The sequence below is a fragment of the Pseudophryne corroboree genome, chromosome 3 (assembly GCF_028390025.1).
Source record: "Pseudophryne corroboree isolate aPseCor3 chromosome 3, aPseCor3.hap2, whole genome shotgun sequence".
NCBI classification, from domain to species: Eukaryota; Metazoa; Chordata; class Amphibia; order Anura; family Myobatrachidae; genus Pseudophryne; species Pseudophryne corroboree.
The window spans coordinates 520,809,092-520,827,188 of NC_086446.1; the positions used below are offsets into that span (position 1 = coordinate 520,809,092).

Here is an 18,097-nt window from a genome sequence, read left to right on the forward strand (position 1 = left end):
TCAACCATGCCGCACACATGGCATTCAACATAACACATGCCAACAGGCATGAACTAATTGCAGCAACATGCTGAACTAAGATAACACAACTTGTGTAACTCTAATAACTAACTGTAGGTAAAATACGCACTGGGACGGGCGCCCAGCATCCTCTACGGACTAGGAGAAAAGGATTTACTGGTAGGTATTAAAATCCTGTTTTCTCATACATCCTAGAGGATGCTGGGGACCACATCAAGACCATGGGGTTTATACCAAAGCTCCAGTACGGGCGGGAGAGTGCGGATGACCCTGCAGCACCAATTGACTAAACTATAGGTCCTCATCGGCCAAGGTGTCAAACTTGTAGAACTTTGCAAATGTGTTTGACCCTGACCAAGTAGCTGCTCGGCACAGTTGTAATGCCGAGACCCCCCGGGCAGCCGCCCAGGATGAGCCCACCTTCCTAGTGGAGTGGGCCTTTACCGACGTCGGTAATGGCAATCCAGCCGTAGTATGAGCTTGCTGAATCATATTTCTGATCCAACGTGCAATAGTCTGCTTGGAAGCAGGACACCCAATTTTGTTGTGAGCATACAGGACAAACAGGGCCTCTGTTGTCCGTATACGAGCCGTTCTAGCAACATAGATTTTCAAAGCTCTGACCACATCTAGAGACTTTAATTCAGTGAATGTGTCAGTAACTACTGGCACTACAATAGGTTGGTTTATGTGGAAAGATGAAACCACCTTCGGAAGAAAATGCTGTCGAGTTCTCAACTCTGCTCTATCTTCATGGAATATCAGGTAAGGGCTCTTGTGAGACAAGGCCCCCAATTCAGACACCCGTCTTGCCGATGCCAAAGCCAAAAGCATCACCACTTTCCAAGTGAGAAACTTCAAATCTATCTTTTGTAGAGGCTCAAACCAATCCGATTGAAGAAACTGCAACACCACGTTAAGGTCCCATGGTGCCACTGGAGGCACGAATGGAGGCTGGATGTGCAGAACCCCTTTCACGAAGGTCTGAACCTCTGGAAGAGAGGCCAATTGTTTTTGGAAGAACACTGACAAGGCCGAAATCTGGACCTTGATTGATCCCAATCGGAGGCCCGCTTCCACACCAGCCTGAAGAAAATGGAGGAAACGTCCTAAGTGAAACTCTTCCGTAGGAGCTTTCTTGGATTCACACCAAGACACATATTTTCTCCAAATACGGTGGTAATGTTTCGACGTTACTCCCTTTCTGGCCTGAATAAGAGTGGGGATGACTTCCTTGGGAATACCCTTCCTGGCTAGGATCCGGCGCTCAACAGCCATGCCGTCAAACGTAGCCGCGGTAAGTCTTGATACACACACGGCCCCTGCTGCAGCAGGTCCTCGAGAGGAGGAAGAGGCCGAGGATCTTCTATGAGCAACTGCTGAAGATCTGGGTATCAAGCCCTCCTTGGCCAGTCTAGGGCAATGAAGATTGCTCGAACCCTTGTTTTCTTATGATCCTGAGTACCTTTGGGATCAGCGGAAGTGGAGGGAAGACATACACTGACGGGAAAACCCACTGGGTCACTAGCGCATCCACTGGGTCACTAGCGCATCCACTGCTACTGCTTGAGGGTCTCTCGACCTGGAACAGTATCTCTGAAGCTTCTTGTTGAGGCGAGTTGCCATCATGTCTACTTGAGGAACTCCCCAAAGACTCGTCACCTCTGCGAAGACTTCTTGGTGGAGGCCCCACTCTCCTGGATGGAGATCGTGTCTGCTGAGGAAGTCTGCTTCCCAGTTGTCTACTCCCGGAATGAATATTGCTGACAGAGCTTGTAGATGTTTTTCTGCCCAGCGAAGGATTTTTGTCGCCTCTGCCATTGCCATTCTGCTTTTCGTTCAGCCCTGCCTGTTTATGTACGCGACTGCTGATACATTGTCCGCCTGGATCTGCACGGAACGGTCTTGAAGAAGATGTACCGCTTGTTGAAGGCCGTTGTAAATGGCTCTAGGCTCCAGCACGTTTATGTGAAGGCAGGTTTCCTGATGTGACCAACGTCCTTGGAAGTTTTCTCCCTGAGTGACTCCTCCCCAGCCTCGGAGACTTGCATCCGTGGTTACCAGGAGCCAGTCCTGAATCCCGAACCTGCGTCCCTCTAGTAGGTGAGAGCTGTGTAACCACCACAGGAGCGAAATCCTGGTTTTTGACGACAGGATTATCTTTCGGTGCATGTGCAGGTGTGACCCCGACCACTTGTCCAACAGGTCCCACTGGAATACTCTGGCATGGAACCTGCCAAACTGTATGGCCTCGTAGGCCGCCACCATCCTTCCCCAACAACCGAATGCACTGATGGATCGACACACGGGATGGTTTCAGTATCTGTTTTATCATTTTCTGTATTTCCAAAGCCTTTTCCAAGGGCAAAAACAATCTCTGAACTTCTGTGTCCAGAATCATCCCGAGGAAAGACAACCTTGTCGTCGGTTCCAACTGTGACTTTGGATAATTTATGATCCACCAGTGTTGTTGGAGTATTGACAGAGAGAATGAGATGTTTTGTAACAACTGCTCCCTGGATCTCGCCTTTATCAGGAGATCGTCTAGATAAGGAATTATATTGACTCCTTTCTGACGAAGGAGGACCATCATCTCCGCCATCACCTTGGTGAATACTCTCGGCGCTGTGGAGAGGCCAAAAGGTAACGTCTGGAATTGGTAATGGCAATCCTGAACCGCGAATCTCAGATAAGCCTGGTGAGGAGGATAAATGGAAACATGCTGGTATGCATCCTTTATATCCACCGACACCAAGTAGTCCCCCTCCTCCAGACTGGAAATCACCCCCCGAAGTGATTCCATCTTAAACTTGAACCTTTTCAGGTAGCAATTCAGATCTTTTAGGTTTAGGATCGGTCTGACCGAGCCGTCCGGCTTCGGAACAACAAAGAGGCTTGAATAAAAACCCCGCCCTTGTTGTGACAACGGTACCAGGACTATGACCTGGTCCTGACATAATTTTTGGATTGCCGCTGTTACTGCTTCTCTCTCTGGCGGAGAAACTGGCAAGGTCGATTTGAAAAATCGGCATGGGGGAACGTCTTGAAACTCCAGCTTGTATCCCTGGGACACTATTTGCAACACCCAGGGATCCAGGCCAGACAGAATCCAACCTTGGCTGAACAGTTTGAGACGTGCCCCCACCTGAGCGGCCTCCCGCAAGGGAGCTTCAGCGTCACGCTGAAGATTTGGCAGAAGTAGGGGTAGACTTCTGCTCTTGGGATCCGGAAGCCGCTGCGGACTTCTTTCCCCTTCCCCTACCTGCAAAGAAGGGGGAACCTCTCGTCTTTTTGTATTTATTGGGCCGAAAGGACTGCATGTGCGGGCGATAGGTCTTTTTTGCCGGTGCAGGCGCAGAGGGCAAAAATGTCGACTTACCTGCGGTAGCCACCGAGACTAACGCATCCAGGCCATCGCCAAATAAGGCCTCACCTTTATATGGGAGAGCCTCCATGTTTCTTTTGGAATCTGCATCTGCGTTCCACTGGCGAATCCACAACGCCCGCCTAGCCGATACTGCCATTGTAGCGGCCTGTGAACTCAAGAGTCCAATATCCTTCATTGCTTCCAGCATGTAGGCGGCAACGTCCTTGATATTCCCTAACTTAAGGAGTATCTCATCTTTATCTACCGTGTCAATTTCTGATGACACGCTTTCTGACCATTTTTCAATAGCGCGACTCACCCACGCGCAGGCAATAGTGGGCCTGAGCAGTGTACCATTGGCTACATAAATGGATTTCAATGTCGTTTCCATTTTACGGTCTGCCGGCTCCTTAAGTGAAGCCGTGCCAGGTGCAGAGAGAATTACCTTCTTTGTCAACCTGGAAAGTGCACTGTCTAACACAGGGGGTAATTCCCATTTTTTCCTGTCCTCAGCCGGAATCCTTTTGGGAATACGAAATTTCTTATCAGGATTCACCCACATCCCTTCAAAGAGAGCATTTAGTTCGTGGGAAGGAGGGAACGTGACTTTGGATTTCTTTTTCTTATAAAAATAAGCCTTCTCCTGAGGTACAGGAGTGGTTTCTGTAACCTCCAACACGTCCCTTATAGCCACAATCATATATTGTATACTTTTTGCCAATTTATGATCTATCTCTCTGGAGTCACTATCGTCAACACAAGAATCAGAGTCCGTGTCGGTATCCGTGTTTACAACATTCGCAAATTGTCTCTTATGTGACCCAGAGGGGTCGCCTGCATAAGGAATAACAGAATCCTGAAAAATCACATCTTCCACAGATTTTCTCCAGCATGCAGCCTTAGAGTCAGACTTATCTAATCTTTGGTTAATGAGATGCATACTGTCACGTGTCTTTTTCACCCATGCAGCGCCATCACATTACAACTCTGTGTCCCTAAAATGGCTTCCTCCGGGGAGGAACTCCCTGCCTCAGACATGCCTCACACGTGTACAGCACACTCACAAACACACTGGGACTTATTTGGGGACAGACCCACAGTAAAATCTGTCAGAGGGACACAGGATAGGAGCAGCCAGTTCACAATCCCAGCGCCAGTATGTAATGAGTGTGAACACAGAATGCCCACAGCCCAAATATACAGATAGTCACACTATAAAATATCACCCTGTACTTGTCAGAAGTGGAGGAGAGGACCAGCGTGTTCTCTGCAGCATGAGGAGAGAAAATGGCGCTGAGCAGTGTGCTGGCTGCCTCAGGAAGAAGCTCCGCCCCCGCAATGGCGCGTCCTTACACTCAGTAATTATTGTAATATTTATACTGGCGGGGGTAGGGCTGTGCCAGTGGCACCTTATGCTCCCTTTTAGCCAGTTTTGAGGTATATTTTTGCTGCCCAGGGCGCTCCCCCCCGCGCTCTGCACCCTGCAGTGCCTGTGTGTGTGGGCAGCAATGGCGCGCTGCGCTCCCGCCAGCCGCGCCGTACCTCAGCCGTCACTTACTTGATAGAAGTTCATTCTTCTTATACTCACCTGACTTCTGGCTCTGCGAGGGGGGTGACGGCGTGCTGTGGGAGTGAGCACCTAGACACGGCTAGCGCTCAGTACCCTTCAGGAGCTAATGGTGTCCTGTCAGCCAGAAGCAGAGCCATGAATCTCTTTAGGAAGTTGGTTCTGCTTTTGCCCCCTCAGTCCCACGAAACAGGGAGTCTGTTGCCAGCAGATCTCCCTGAAAATAAAAAACCTAACATAAGACTTTTCAGAGAAACTCAGTAGAGCTCCTCAGAGTGCATCCAGTCTGCCTGGGCACATTTCTAAAACTGAGGTCTGGAGGAGGGGCATAGGAGGAGGAGCCAGTTCACACCCACTGAAAAGTCTTAAGAGTGCCCATGGCTCCTGCGGAACCGCCTATACCCCATGGTCTTGATGTGGTTCCCAGCATCCTCTAGGACGTATTAGAAAACGGCACTTGCATTGAATATGCCCCCTTTGGAGTCCAATGCATGGCAAAATGTAATCATATATGTCTGACAGCAATTTAGTTGGTGCCCAGGAAACTTTAATAAACTTGTGGTTTTTTTTCTGGAGACCTCTATTTGTTGTGGTGATTTATTTATGCCTAATTCAAGAGCACAAATGCCCAAAACAACCCTTGGACACACTAATAATAATAATAATAATAATAATAATAATATGGTTGATTCTATAATTCATCTCTCAGTGTTCTCAAAACTCATATGCATAAAATCATGCAATATAATACAGGTTGCCAGAGACTTATTTCACAAAATATATCAAATGTATCAGCTAAAATCAGATCACAATAAAACTGCCTAATTTGGCCACTTTGTAGTCCTCCAGAAAGAAAAAATACCTGAAGTTTAAACAATGTTGAAAGATTTTTACAGCTTCAAAAAATAAAGACACTTGTAAGACTGGCCATATGGTTAAAATGAAAAAGTTCTTAGCACACTGTAACCAGATTGGAGACACTTATCAGGTTGTCTGTGTGATTAATTAGCGTAAATCACACAGAGATACCCGAGGTCTCAATAATGCAGCGAAATTACACATTAGATTAGAGATACCATTACAGTATGTAGTTAGTGGATACAAACTGCATTCCATACCAAAGTGCGACAACATTTTTGTGCCTTGCATGTACACATCATTAGTCAATATGCAGATTCACAGTCTGCAAAATTGGTTGATTAATTAATGATCCAATGGCTCTCAAAAAGTCAATTCATTTGCCATGTTTAACCAGATATTATTATGCATGCAAGGTATTCTTATACAGTGGTAACTGTATTCATGAAAAGGCTAACTACAAAGAAATAGGGAGACAGGCCAGCCTGTCAGTATTCCCTCTGTTTCTGCATTCACAACGTCATGGTTAAATCGCTGCCATCATATAAACCAGCGGACGGTGAATGAGAGAAGGGTGTAGTATGGTATGCCGGCAGCCGGACTCCCGGCGACCAGCATACCGGCGCCGGAATCCCGACCGCCGGCATACCGACAGCATGGCGAGCGCAAACGAGCCCCTTGTGGGCACAGTGGCGCGCTACGCACGCCATGCTTTCTATTCTCCCTCCAGGGGGGTCGAAAACCCCAAGGGGGAGAAAAAATAAGAATTTACTTACCGATAATTCTATTTCTCGGAGTCCGTAGTGGATGCTGGGGTTCCTGAAAGGACCATGGGGGATAGCGGCTCCGCAGGAGACAGGGCACAAAAAGTAAAGCTTTTCCAGATCAGGTGGTGTGCACTGGCTCCTCCCCCTATGACCCTCCTCCAGACTCCAGTTAGGTACTGTGCCCGGACGAGCGTACACAATAAGGGAGGATTTTGAATCCAGGGTAAGACTCATACCAGCCACACCAATCACACCGTACAACTTGTGATCTAAACCCAGTTAACAGTATGATAACAAAAGGAGCCTCTGAAAGACGGCTTCCTACAACAATAACCCGATTTTTGTAACAATAACTATGTACAAGTATTGCAGAATAATCCGCACTTGGGATGGGCGCCCAGCATCCACTACGGACTCCGAGAAATAGAATTATCGGTAAGTAAATTCTTATTTTCTCTATCGTCCTAGTGGATGCTGGGGTTCCTGAAAGGACCATGGGGATTATACCAAAGCTCCCAAACGGGCGGGAGAGTGCGGATGACTCTGCAACACCGAATGAGAGAACTCCAGGTCCTCTTTTGCCAGGGTATCAAATTTGTAAAATTTTACAAACGTGTTCTCCCCCGACCACGTAGCTGCTCGGCAGAGTTGTAATGCCGAGACCCCTCTGGCAGCCGCCCAAGATGAGCCCACCTTCCTTGTGGAATGGGCATTTACATATTTTTTGCTGTGGCAAGCCTGCCACAGAATGTGCAAGCTGAATTGTACTACAAATCCAACGAGCAATAGTCTGCTTAGAAGCAGGAGCACCCAGCTTGTTGGGTGCATACAGGATAAACAGCAAGTCAGATTTCCTGACTCCAGCCGACCTGGAAACTATATTTTCAGGGTCCTGACAACATCCAGCAACTTGGAGTCCTCCAAGTCCCTAGTAGCCGCAGGCACCACAATAAGCTGGTTCAGGTGAAACGCTGACACCACCTTAGGGAGAAACTGGGGACGAGTCCACAGCTTTGCTCTGTCCGAATGGACAATCAGATATGGCTTTGTGAGATAAAGCCGCCAATTCTGACACTCGCCTGGCCGAGGCCAGGACCAACAGCATGGTCACTTTCCATGTGAGATATATCAAATCCACAGATTTGAGTTGTTTAAAACAATGTGATTTTAGGAATCCCAAACTACGTTGAGATCGCCCAGTGCCACTGGAGACATCAAAAAGGGGTTGTATATGCAGTACTCCCTTAACAACTTCTGGACTTCAGGAACTGAAGCCAATTTCTTTCTGGAAGAAAATCGACCGGTCGAAATTTGAACCTTAATGGACCCCAATTTGAGACCCATATACACTCCTGCTTTCAGGAAATGTAGGAATTAACCTAGTTGAAATTCTTCCGTGGAGCCTTCCTGGCCTCACACCATGGAACATATTTTCACCTAAGCGGTGATAATGTTGTGCGGTCACCTCCTTCCTGGCTCTGACCAGGGTAGGGATGACCTCTTCCGGAATGCCTTTTTCCCTTAGGATCCGGCGTTCACCCGCCCTGGCGTCAACGCAGCTACGGTAAGTCATGGAACAGACATGATTCTTGCTGAATCAAGATCCTTTCTAGTATCTCTTGAAGTTCCGGGTACCAAGTTCTTCTTGGCCCAAACCGGAACCCCGAGTATAGTTCTTACTCCTCTCCTTCCTATCATTCTCCATACACTGGGTATGAAAGGCAGAGGAGGGAACACATACACCGACTGGTACACCCACGGTGTTACCAGAGCGTCCCAGCTATTGCCTGAGGGTCTCTAGACCTGGCGCTTCATGTGGGACGCCATCATAACCACCTTTGGTCTTTCCCAACGGTTTACAAACATGTGGAAACTTCCAGATGAAGTTCCCACTTTTCCGGGTGGAATTCATTTATGCTGAGGAAATCTTCCTAGTTGTCCACTCCCGGAATGAACACTGCTGACAGTGTTATCACATGATCTTTCGCCCAGCGAAGAATCCTTGCTGTCATTGCCCTCCTGCTTCTTGTGCCGCCCCGTCTGTTTACGTGGGCGACTGCCATGATGATGTCCTACTGGATCAGCACCGGTTGACTTTGAAGCAGAGGTCTTCCTAGGCTCAGAGCATCGTAAATTGCCCTTAGCTCCAGTATATTCATGTGGAGAGAAATCTCCAGACTTGACCACACTTCCTTGGAAATTTCTTCCTTGTGTGACTGTTCCCCAGCCTCTCAGGCTGGCATCCGTGGTCACCAGAACACAGTCCTGAATGCTGAATGTGCTGCCCTCTAGAAGATGAGCACTCTGCAGCCCCCACAGAAGAGACACCCTTGTCCTTGGAGACAGGGTTATCCGCTGATGCATCTGAAGATGCGATCCGGACCATTCGTCCAGCAAATCCCCCTGAAAAGTTTTTGCGTGAGATCTGCCGAATGGAATCGCTTCGTAAGAAGCCACCATTTTTCCCAGGACTCCTGTGCATTTATGCACTGATACTTGGCCTGGATTTAGGAGGTTTCTGACTAGGTCGGATAACTCCCTGGCTTTCCCCTCCAGGAGAAATACCTCTTTCTGGACTATGCCCAGAATCATTCCTAGGAACAGCAGACGTATCATCGGAAAACAGCTGCGATTTTTGGAATATTTGGAATCCACTCGTGCTGTCGTAGAACTACTTTAGATAGTTCTTTTCCGACCTCCAACTGTTCTCTGGAAACTTGTCCCTTTCAGGATATCGTCCAAGTAAGGGATAATTTAGATGCCTTTCTTCTTTTAAGAATCATCTTTTCGGCCATTACCTTGGTAAAGGCCCGGGGTGCCGTGGATAATTCAACGGCAGCGTCTGAAACTGATATTGACAGTTCTGTATCACGAACCAGAGGTACCCTTGTTGAGAAGGGCAAATTTGGACATGGAGGTAATCCTTGATGTCCAGGGACACCATATAGTCCCCTTTTTTCCGGTTCTCTATCACTGCTCTGAGTGACTCCATCTTGATTTGAACCTTTTTATGTAAGTGTTCAAAGATTTCAGATTTAGACTATGTCTCACCAAGCCGTCTGGCTTCAGTACCACAATATAGTGTGGAGGACTAATACCCTTTTCCTTGTTGTAGGAGGGGTACTTTGATTATCACCTGCTGGAAATACAGCTTGTGAATTTTTTCCCAATACTGCCTCCTTGTCGGAGGGAGCCGTTGGTAAAGCAGGCTTCAGGAACCTGCGAGGAAAAAATGTCTCGACTCTCCAATCTGTACCCCTGGGATAATACTTGTATGATCTAGGGGTCAACTTGCGAGTGATCCCACTGCGCGCTGAGACTCTTGAGACTACCCCCCCACTGGTGGAGGGCTTCTTTTCCTGGGAAGGGGCTGCCTGCTGCAGTCTACTTCCCTTTCCTCTATGTCTGGGCAGATATGACTGGCCTTTTGCCCGCTTGCCCACATGGGAACGGAAGGATTGAGGCTGAAAAGACAGTGTCTTTTTCTGCTGAGATGTAACTTGGGGTAAAAAGGTTGGATTTCCCAGCTGTGGCCGTGGCCCCCAGGTCCGACGGACCGACCCCAAATAACTCCTTCCCTTTATACGGCAATACTTCCATGTGCCGTATGGGATCTGTATCACCTGACCACTGTCGTGTCCATGACATCTTCTGGGAGATATGGACAACGCACTTATCTTGATGCCAGAGTGCAAATATCCCTCTGTGCATCTCGCATACATATATATAGAATGCATCCTATTAAATGCTCTATATCAATAAAATATTTTTAGTCAGGGAATTCGACCAAGCCAACCCAGCACTGCATCTCCAGGCTGATGGCGATCGCTGGTCGCAGTATAACCACCGTCTGTGTGTATATACTTTTTAGGATATTTTTCCAGCTGCCTATCAGCTGGCTCCTTGAGGGCGGCCGTATTTGGAGACGGTAACGCCACTTGATAAGTGTGTGAGCGCCTTATCCACCCTAATGGGTGCTTCCCAACGCGCCCTAACTTCTGGCGGGAAAAGGTATAACGCCAGTATTTGCTATCGGGGTAAACCCACGCATCATCACACACTTCATTTTATTTTATCTGATTCAGGAAAAACTACAGGTAGTTTTTTCACTTCCACATAATACCCTTTTCTGTGGTACTTGTAGTATCAGAAATATGTAACAGCTCCTTCATTGCCCTTAACGTGTGGCCCTAATGAGGAATACGTTTGTTTATTCACCGTCGACACTGGATTCAGTGTCCGTGTCTGTGTCTGTGTCGACCGACTGAGGTAAATGGGCGTTTTTTATAAAAAACCCCTGACGGTGTTTCTGAGACGCCTGGACCGTTACTAATTGTTTGTCGGTCGTCTCATGTCGTCAACCGACCTTGCAGCGTGTTGACATTATCACGTAATTCCCTAAATAAGCCATCCATTCCGGTGTCGACTCCCTAGAGAGTGACATCACCATTACAGGCAATTTCTCCGCCTCCTCCAGCATCGTCCTCATACATGTCGACACACACGTACCGACACACAGCACACACACCTGGAATGCTCTGACAGAGGACAGGACCCCACTAGCCCTTTGGAGAGACAGAGGGAGAGTTTGCCAGCACACACCAAAAAACGCTATAATTACATAGGGACAACCTTATATAAGTGTTTCTCCCTAATAGCATCTTTATATATATATTTATATCGCCAATTTGTGCCCCCCCTCTCTGTTTAAACCCTGTTTCTGTAGTGCAGTGCAGGGGAGAGCCTGGGAGCCTTCTCTCCAGCCTTTCTGTGAGAGAAAAAATGGCGCTGTGTGCTGAGGAGATAGGCCCCGCCCCTTTTACGGCGGGCTCGTCTCCCGCTCTTTAGTGAAGTTTGGCAGGGGTTAAATATCTCCATATAGCCTCTGGGGGCTATATGTGAGGTATTTTTAGCCAGTATATAGGTTTACATTTGCCTCCCAGGGCGCCCCCCCCCAGCGCCCTGCACCCTCAGTGACAGCGTGTGAAGTGTGCTGAGAGGAAAATGGCGCACAGCTGCAGTGCTGTGCGCTACCTTTAGAAGACTGTCAGAGTCTTCAGCCGCCGATTCTGGACCTCTTCTAACTTCAGCATCTGCAAGGGGGCCGGCGGCGCGGCTCCGGTGACCATCCAGGCTGTACCTGTGATCGTCCCTCTGGAGCTAATGTCCAGTAGCCAAGAAGCCAATCCATCCTGCACGCAGGTGAGTTCACTTCTTCTCCCCTCAGTCCCTCGTTGCAGTGATCCTGTTGCCAGCAGGACTCACTGTAAAATAAAAAACCTAAGCTAAACTTTCTCTAAGCAGCTCTTTAGGAGAGCCACCTAGATTGCACCCTTCTCGGCCGGGCACAAAAATCTAACTGGAGTCTGGAGGAGGGTCATAGGGGGAGGAGCCAGTGCACACCACCTGATCTGGAAAAGCTTTACTTTTTGTGCCCTGTCTCCTGCGGAGCCGCTATTCCCCATGGTCCTTTCAGGAACCCCAGCATCCACTAGGACGATAGAGAAAGTGTCAGTATGCCGGCTGTCGGGATTCCGGCGCCGGTATACTGTGCGCCGGGATCTCGACAGCCGGCAAACTGAAGACCACCCTGTGAGAACAGTAGGGGATCAGCTGCTCAGAAAGGAGAAAGGATCAGTTCTTCTGCTGTCCCTGTTAGAGCATAGACCACAACCTTGGTATCACCTGGACATTGCAAGGTGCCAGGCTGCAATCAGGTATGAGAGAGAGCTAGAAGAAGGACTTTAAATGGACAGCACAGGGGCAAAAATCAGGTGAGACAAAGATGAGAGAAGCCGATCCGTAGTGCCCCATGTCACAGCAGCACGACAAGGCAGATGTGTTTCACCTGAGTTTGGATGGCATTACCATGCAAACTATATCGTGAATCAGTAAGCAATCCTGTGTACTTTGCAGATGTGACATACATTTGGGCCAATAGGAACGAGAATCTGGGGTAGTCATTAGATAAATCAAAAGGTCAGATTAGTGTCCCCGATTGGGATCCTTTTTATAGTTTTACATATAACATATACATGAACCATACCCAAGAATGTTGAGCAAAGGATAATAGAACTAATTGAATAAATCGAACTGGGGTACATAGTGGTAGAGAGGATCACTAGTTACGTTAACCATACATTACAGAGGTCATACTCCGATCCCACCACACATCATGTGTGCTATACACCAAGGTGGTTTTACTAGAGATAACTAGACGAAATGTGCTGATATCCCTGCAGTCTAAGCATAATAAAATCGAGGAACAGTTATGCATGCATTGCATAGTGCAGAGGGGATCAAATTCCTATAATGATTAAATATGCACTATTTAATGGGGTGTGGATCATAGGGTCGACTGTATCTAGGTCGACAGTTATTATGTCAACAGTGACTAGGTCGACATGGTTGTTAGGTCGACATGAGGTTTTTTAAAATATTTTTTTTGGTGTTGTTTTCTTCGTAAAGTGACCGTAAACCCCAATTAGTGCACCGTGTCCCCTCGCATGGCTTGCCATGCTTCGGTCAAGGTGCCTAGAGTATGAAAAAGATGAAAAAAAAAAAAAGAAGGGAAAAACCCATGTCGACCTTTTCCCAGGTCGACCTAATGCATGTCGACCAATAGTGGTTGACCTAATGAGTGTTGACCTAAGTGCAGTCGACCTAATGAATGGATCCCATTTAATGCACACAACAGCACCTACATATACAGTCCGTATTGTAATTCTAGGAGGATATTGAAATTTATTTGCTCCTGAACATGAAATGATGATGGTGGGTGCAGGTCTGAGTTCCCCGTATAGTGTGGGAACTGCATTTGTGAGGAGGCAGACTTCTGTCCCATCAAAAACAAACTCGAATGGCAACGGTGTGCAATCCCCTAAATCTCCTTTACTGATTAGTAGTGTCTAGAAAATTCTCAAATCTAAATATATATCTGTGTGTATACTACTGATTGTATTAGACAATATTCAATCAAATTATCCCAGCGTAAAATAATAATAATAATAATAATAATACAGGTTGGGGTATATTCAATTGATTATTGACATTTCAATATTTCAATTGACATTCATTTGTCGAAATGGATCCGATCTGGGCTATTCAATGCAATCTCAATTCGACATAAAAAAAAGTTGAATTGAGATGCGGGAGCTGAGACGGGGCAGAGCCGCAGCCAGACGGGGGAGAGCAGCGCTACAGCAGCGGCTATAGCAGCGTAGCTGGAGGATGCGTCACAGCCGCCGCTCACGGCAGCGTCCACCCGGCTACAGCAAGCGAGGTCTCGCTTGCTGGAGCTGGGTGGACGCTGCTGTGAGCGGCGGCTGTGACACGTCCTCCGTCGCTGCTCTACCCGTCTGCTCGCGGCTCTCCCTGTCTCTGCTCCTGCAACCCACTTTGACTTTTTTTAAAGTCGAATTGAAATGGTCGAAAATGTGCTTTTCGACAAGTCGAATTCCTCGACTTGCGAATAATTTGGGGTTAGATTGAATAGGTCGGAACCCCTTCAGATATAAAAAAGTCGAAAACTGACGTCTTTTCGACAGGCCGCAGCTTTCTACTTCAATTGAACATACCCCAGGTTGAGTATCCCATATCCAAAATGCTTGGGACCAAAAGTATTTTGAATATCGGATTTTTATTGGATTGGATATTATTTTGGAATAATTGCATACCATAATGAGATCATGGCGACGGGACCCAAGCATAAGCATTGAATGCATTTATGTTTCATATACACACAGCCTGAAGGGAATTTTAGCCAATATTTTTAATAACTTTGTGCATTAAACATAGTGTGTATACAATCACACAATTCATTTATGTTTCATATACACCTTATACACACAGCTTGAATGTCATTTAATACAATATTTTTAAATGACTGTGTATTAAACAAAGTTTGTGTACATTGAAACATCAGAAAACAAAGAGGTTTCACTATCTCAGTCTCACTCAAAAAATTCTGTATTTCGCAATATTTGGATATGGGATACTCAACCTGATGGGCATGTATGCTGGCAACCCAAAAGAGAAGAGCCCCCTGCACCTGTATACTGTACTTTCAAATATACATATTTGTAGAGTGATCTACTGAAAAGATTAGATGAGTAGTGGGGATCAGGATGACAACAGGTACGGCATTAGTGATAGAATATGCTGACTACATAAATAAAGGGACTATAGTTAATGTACTCATTAAGCCCTACTGGTGCTAACGAGCAAGTTTGAAAGTCCAGAAGCTTTCGCATTTGAGTAGGAAATTCGTGAGGTCTCCCCTTTTAATTCCAAGGAGGACTATTTCAAGACCAAATGCTTTGTGGCTTCTGAGGACTCCCTTATGTTTGAAACTAAAGTGTATGGCAACTGAAGTTAGGTGCTTACTCCTACTTAGATCAAGTGCTTATTGTTGCATTCACATGTAGTGCATTAAATCACACCTTTATAGCGACAGCTGATGTAATCCTTAATCTTAATGTTTTACCATATCTATCTTTCACTTCTCTATTTCTTATCATGATCTAGCATGCTTCCCACGCCCCACATGGATAGCATCCAGATATGGTAGGTGGTTTGGATACTGTGTGTGACTGTGTGTAGTGGTTTTTAACTAGGTGATCCCATATATTGGAAGCTCTTCTCCAGCTCATAAGACACATTTTTCCAAAGATGTTTGGATAGGTCATTGTCAGATAGTAGTACAGTATGTGCCAATGTTTCTGGATGTTTTTCTTAAAAGATCTACAGTACATTCCGGACTAATATTTCCTCCATCTTCTTTATTGGTTGTTTCATTATTCTTGCTGAATATCAGAGATCATCCGTTAGTATTGTTTATGGATGTTTGGCTCTTTTTATAGAATTATGGCTATACCCCCTTCCTCTTAATCGGTTTGTGAGCTCCTGGCTTTAACATTTATAGACTTGGTTGTCCGAACAATAACTCAGAACCTCAGGAATTCACCCTTGGGAATATTTTCTATTGCGGGAGGGAAGTGATGGCATGTTCTAAATAATACAGAACTATAATAGAGGTATACAAGAGGACAATGCTATTAGTGCTCACCTGAATGCTTGCTGGTTTAAACGCTCCTTTTCCTCAGATACCTCACTGTACAGATGCCTGCGCTGCTCCTGTAGCGACTGCTCCTCTTGTACAAGTTGCTTTTCATACCTACACATACATACACAGCTTTAATAATTGCAGAGCAATTTACAATACATATCAATAGCTATTTAACAACTCAATGTCCCACACTTAACAATGGTATCTGCTGTGGTCATAATATCATCATTGATGTGACACAGAAAGCATCCGCATGATCATTTAATAGTAGAACAGTACCCAAAACATGTCTGCACATTCTGCTAAGGGGAGTCTTCACCTTCAGTCACGTACACCACTTTTCCACTGAAACCCCCCTAAAAACCTAGGTCCGACCTGGGTAGTTGAACATGGTTTCAATCCGTGTTACAGCAGCTTGAAACCCCGAATACACTGCAAGCTGGACCCTGGTTAGTAGCAGGTCTCTCCTCTGCCGGTGTTTGGAGAGGACATCATCTTCAAACGTCGGTGAGCTCTCTATGCATTTAACGTGACCCGGGCTGGATAATGTGGGTTGCACGTATACCCTGCGCAGTTACCTGGGTCCTTCCCGGATTCATTCCAGGTAGTTACCATTGTCGGATTCCCGGGTAACACAACCCAGGTTATTTCCCTCAGACCCTTCCCTCCAAAACTAGGGCCTGGTTTGCCCCGACAATTATCTAGGTTATAAGTTTGGTGGAAAAGGGGTATTACTGATTTGTACATGCTCCCTATCAAGTTACTGTGCTATTCCCCAAGCATTTTACTTCACTAGCTCATATATCTGGTTTATGTATTGAATATAGTTGCACTCAAAACTATTAAAATATCAAAGTACCAAAACTAACATTTTGCATATATATTACATAAAGAGTTTGGTGAAGCACACAGAAAAAAAATAATGCATTTAGTAAAAGTCGCAGCAGTAAAAGTACAAAAGCTATGACTTAAGGTGGCTCTACAATGTTACTGCAAGGAAGCACATGGACAGATATGCCCTTATCAGAGCTCAGCAATGAACAATCTAGCTGGAATATGAACCAGTAAAGTACAAAGTGGAGACTCCCAGACTATATGCTGACCATAGTAGTTGATCCCTAAAATCAATCTGTCACAGCTTTGACAACATAATGATTAAATACAGTTTCAGTGCCAAATGTAATATAAAGCGATTTATGAACGATATAGCCATTAAGTTTAAAGCAGCCTTTAAACAGACTGCCACTTTAAATCTAATTATTAATTTGCTGGAATTGTGCCAGCTTCTGCAAATCGCATTCTATCACATTTGGCCCTAAGTGTTCCGTTTTCCATCAAGTTATTAAACATTGAAGATCTTCATCTGATGGCCCTCATGTTCACACTGAGCAGGGCAAATAATAGGATTTTAATTACCTACCGGTAAATCCTTTCTCTGACGTCCTAGTGGATGCTGGGGACTCCGTAAGGACCATGGGGAATAGACGGGCTCCGCAGGAGACTGGGCACTCTAAAGAAAGATTAGGTACTATCTGGTGTGCACTGGCTCCTCCCTCTATGCCCCTCCTCCAGACCTCAGTTAGTTAGAATCTGTGCCCGGCCAGAGCTGGGTGCTCCTAGTGGGCTCTCCTGAGCCTGCTAGTAAAAGAAAGTATTTGTTAGGTTTTTTATTTTCAGTGAGCTTCTGCTGGCAACAGACTCACTGCTACGTGGGACTGAGGGGAGAGAAGCAAACCTACCTATCTGCAGCTAGGTTGCGCTTCTTAGGCTACTGGACACCATTAGCTCCAGAGGGTTCGAACACAGGCACCAGTACTCGATCGTCCGTTCCCGGAGCCGCGCCGCCGTCCCCCTCGCAGAGCCAGAAGAACAGAAGCTTGAAGACGGCGAAATCGGCGGCAAAAGACTCCTGTCTTCATTTAAGGTAAAGCACAGCACCGCAGCTTTCACACTCCGGTCACAGTAGGGTGCAGGGTGCTGGGGGGGGGGAGCGCCCTGGGCAGCAATTGCAGTACCTTTTTGGCATAAAATACATATATACAGTCAGGCACTGTATATATGTAAAAACCCCCACCATTTTTTCACACAGAAAGCGGGACAGAAGCCCGCCGCTGAGGGGGCGGGGCCTTATTCCTCAGCACACCAGCGCCATTTTCTCTTCACAGCTCCGCTGGAAAGAAGCTCCCCAGGCTCTCCCCTGCAGTATCCAGATACATAAAGGGTGAAAAGAGGGGGGGGCACATAAATTTAGGCGCAAATTTGTATATACAGCAGCTACTGGGTAAACACTGAGTTGTAGTGTAATCCCTGGGTGATATAGCGCTGGGGTGTGTGCTGGCATACTCTCTCATCTGTCGACATGTCTGAGGTAAAAGGCTCCCCTAAGGAGTAGATAGAGAAAATATGTGTGTGAGAGGGTGTCTCCGTCGACAACGCCGACACCTGTTTGG

General features: G+C 46.5%; 1 protein-coding gene across 5 annotated transcripts in view; it reads right to left on the bottom strand.

The window, feature by feature from the left end:
- Positions 1-18,097, bottom strand: part of CEP131 (centrosomal protein 131) — a 377,073-nt gene that overhangs the window by 157,555 nt on the left and 201,421 nt on the right. For all 5 annotated transcript variants that reach the window (XM_063961104.1, XM_063961102.1, XM_063961103.1 and 2 more), the window contains one exon: positions 15,648-15,755. In XM_063961104.1, the coding sequence (XP_063817174.1) occupies positions 15,648-15,755 (108 nt within the window). The remainder of the gene's footprint in view (positions 1-15,647; positions 15,756-18,097) is intronic.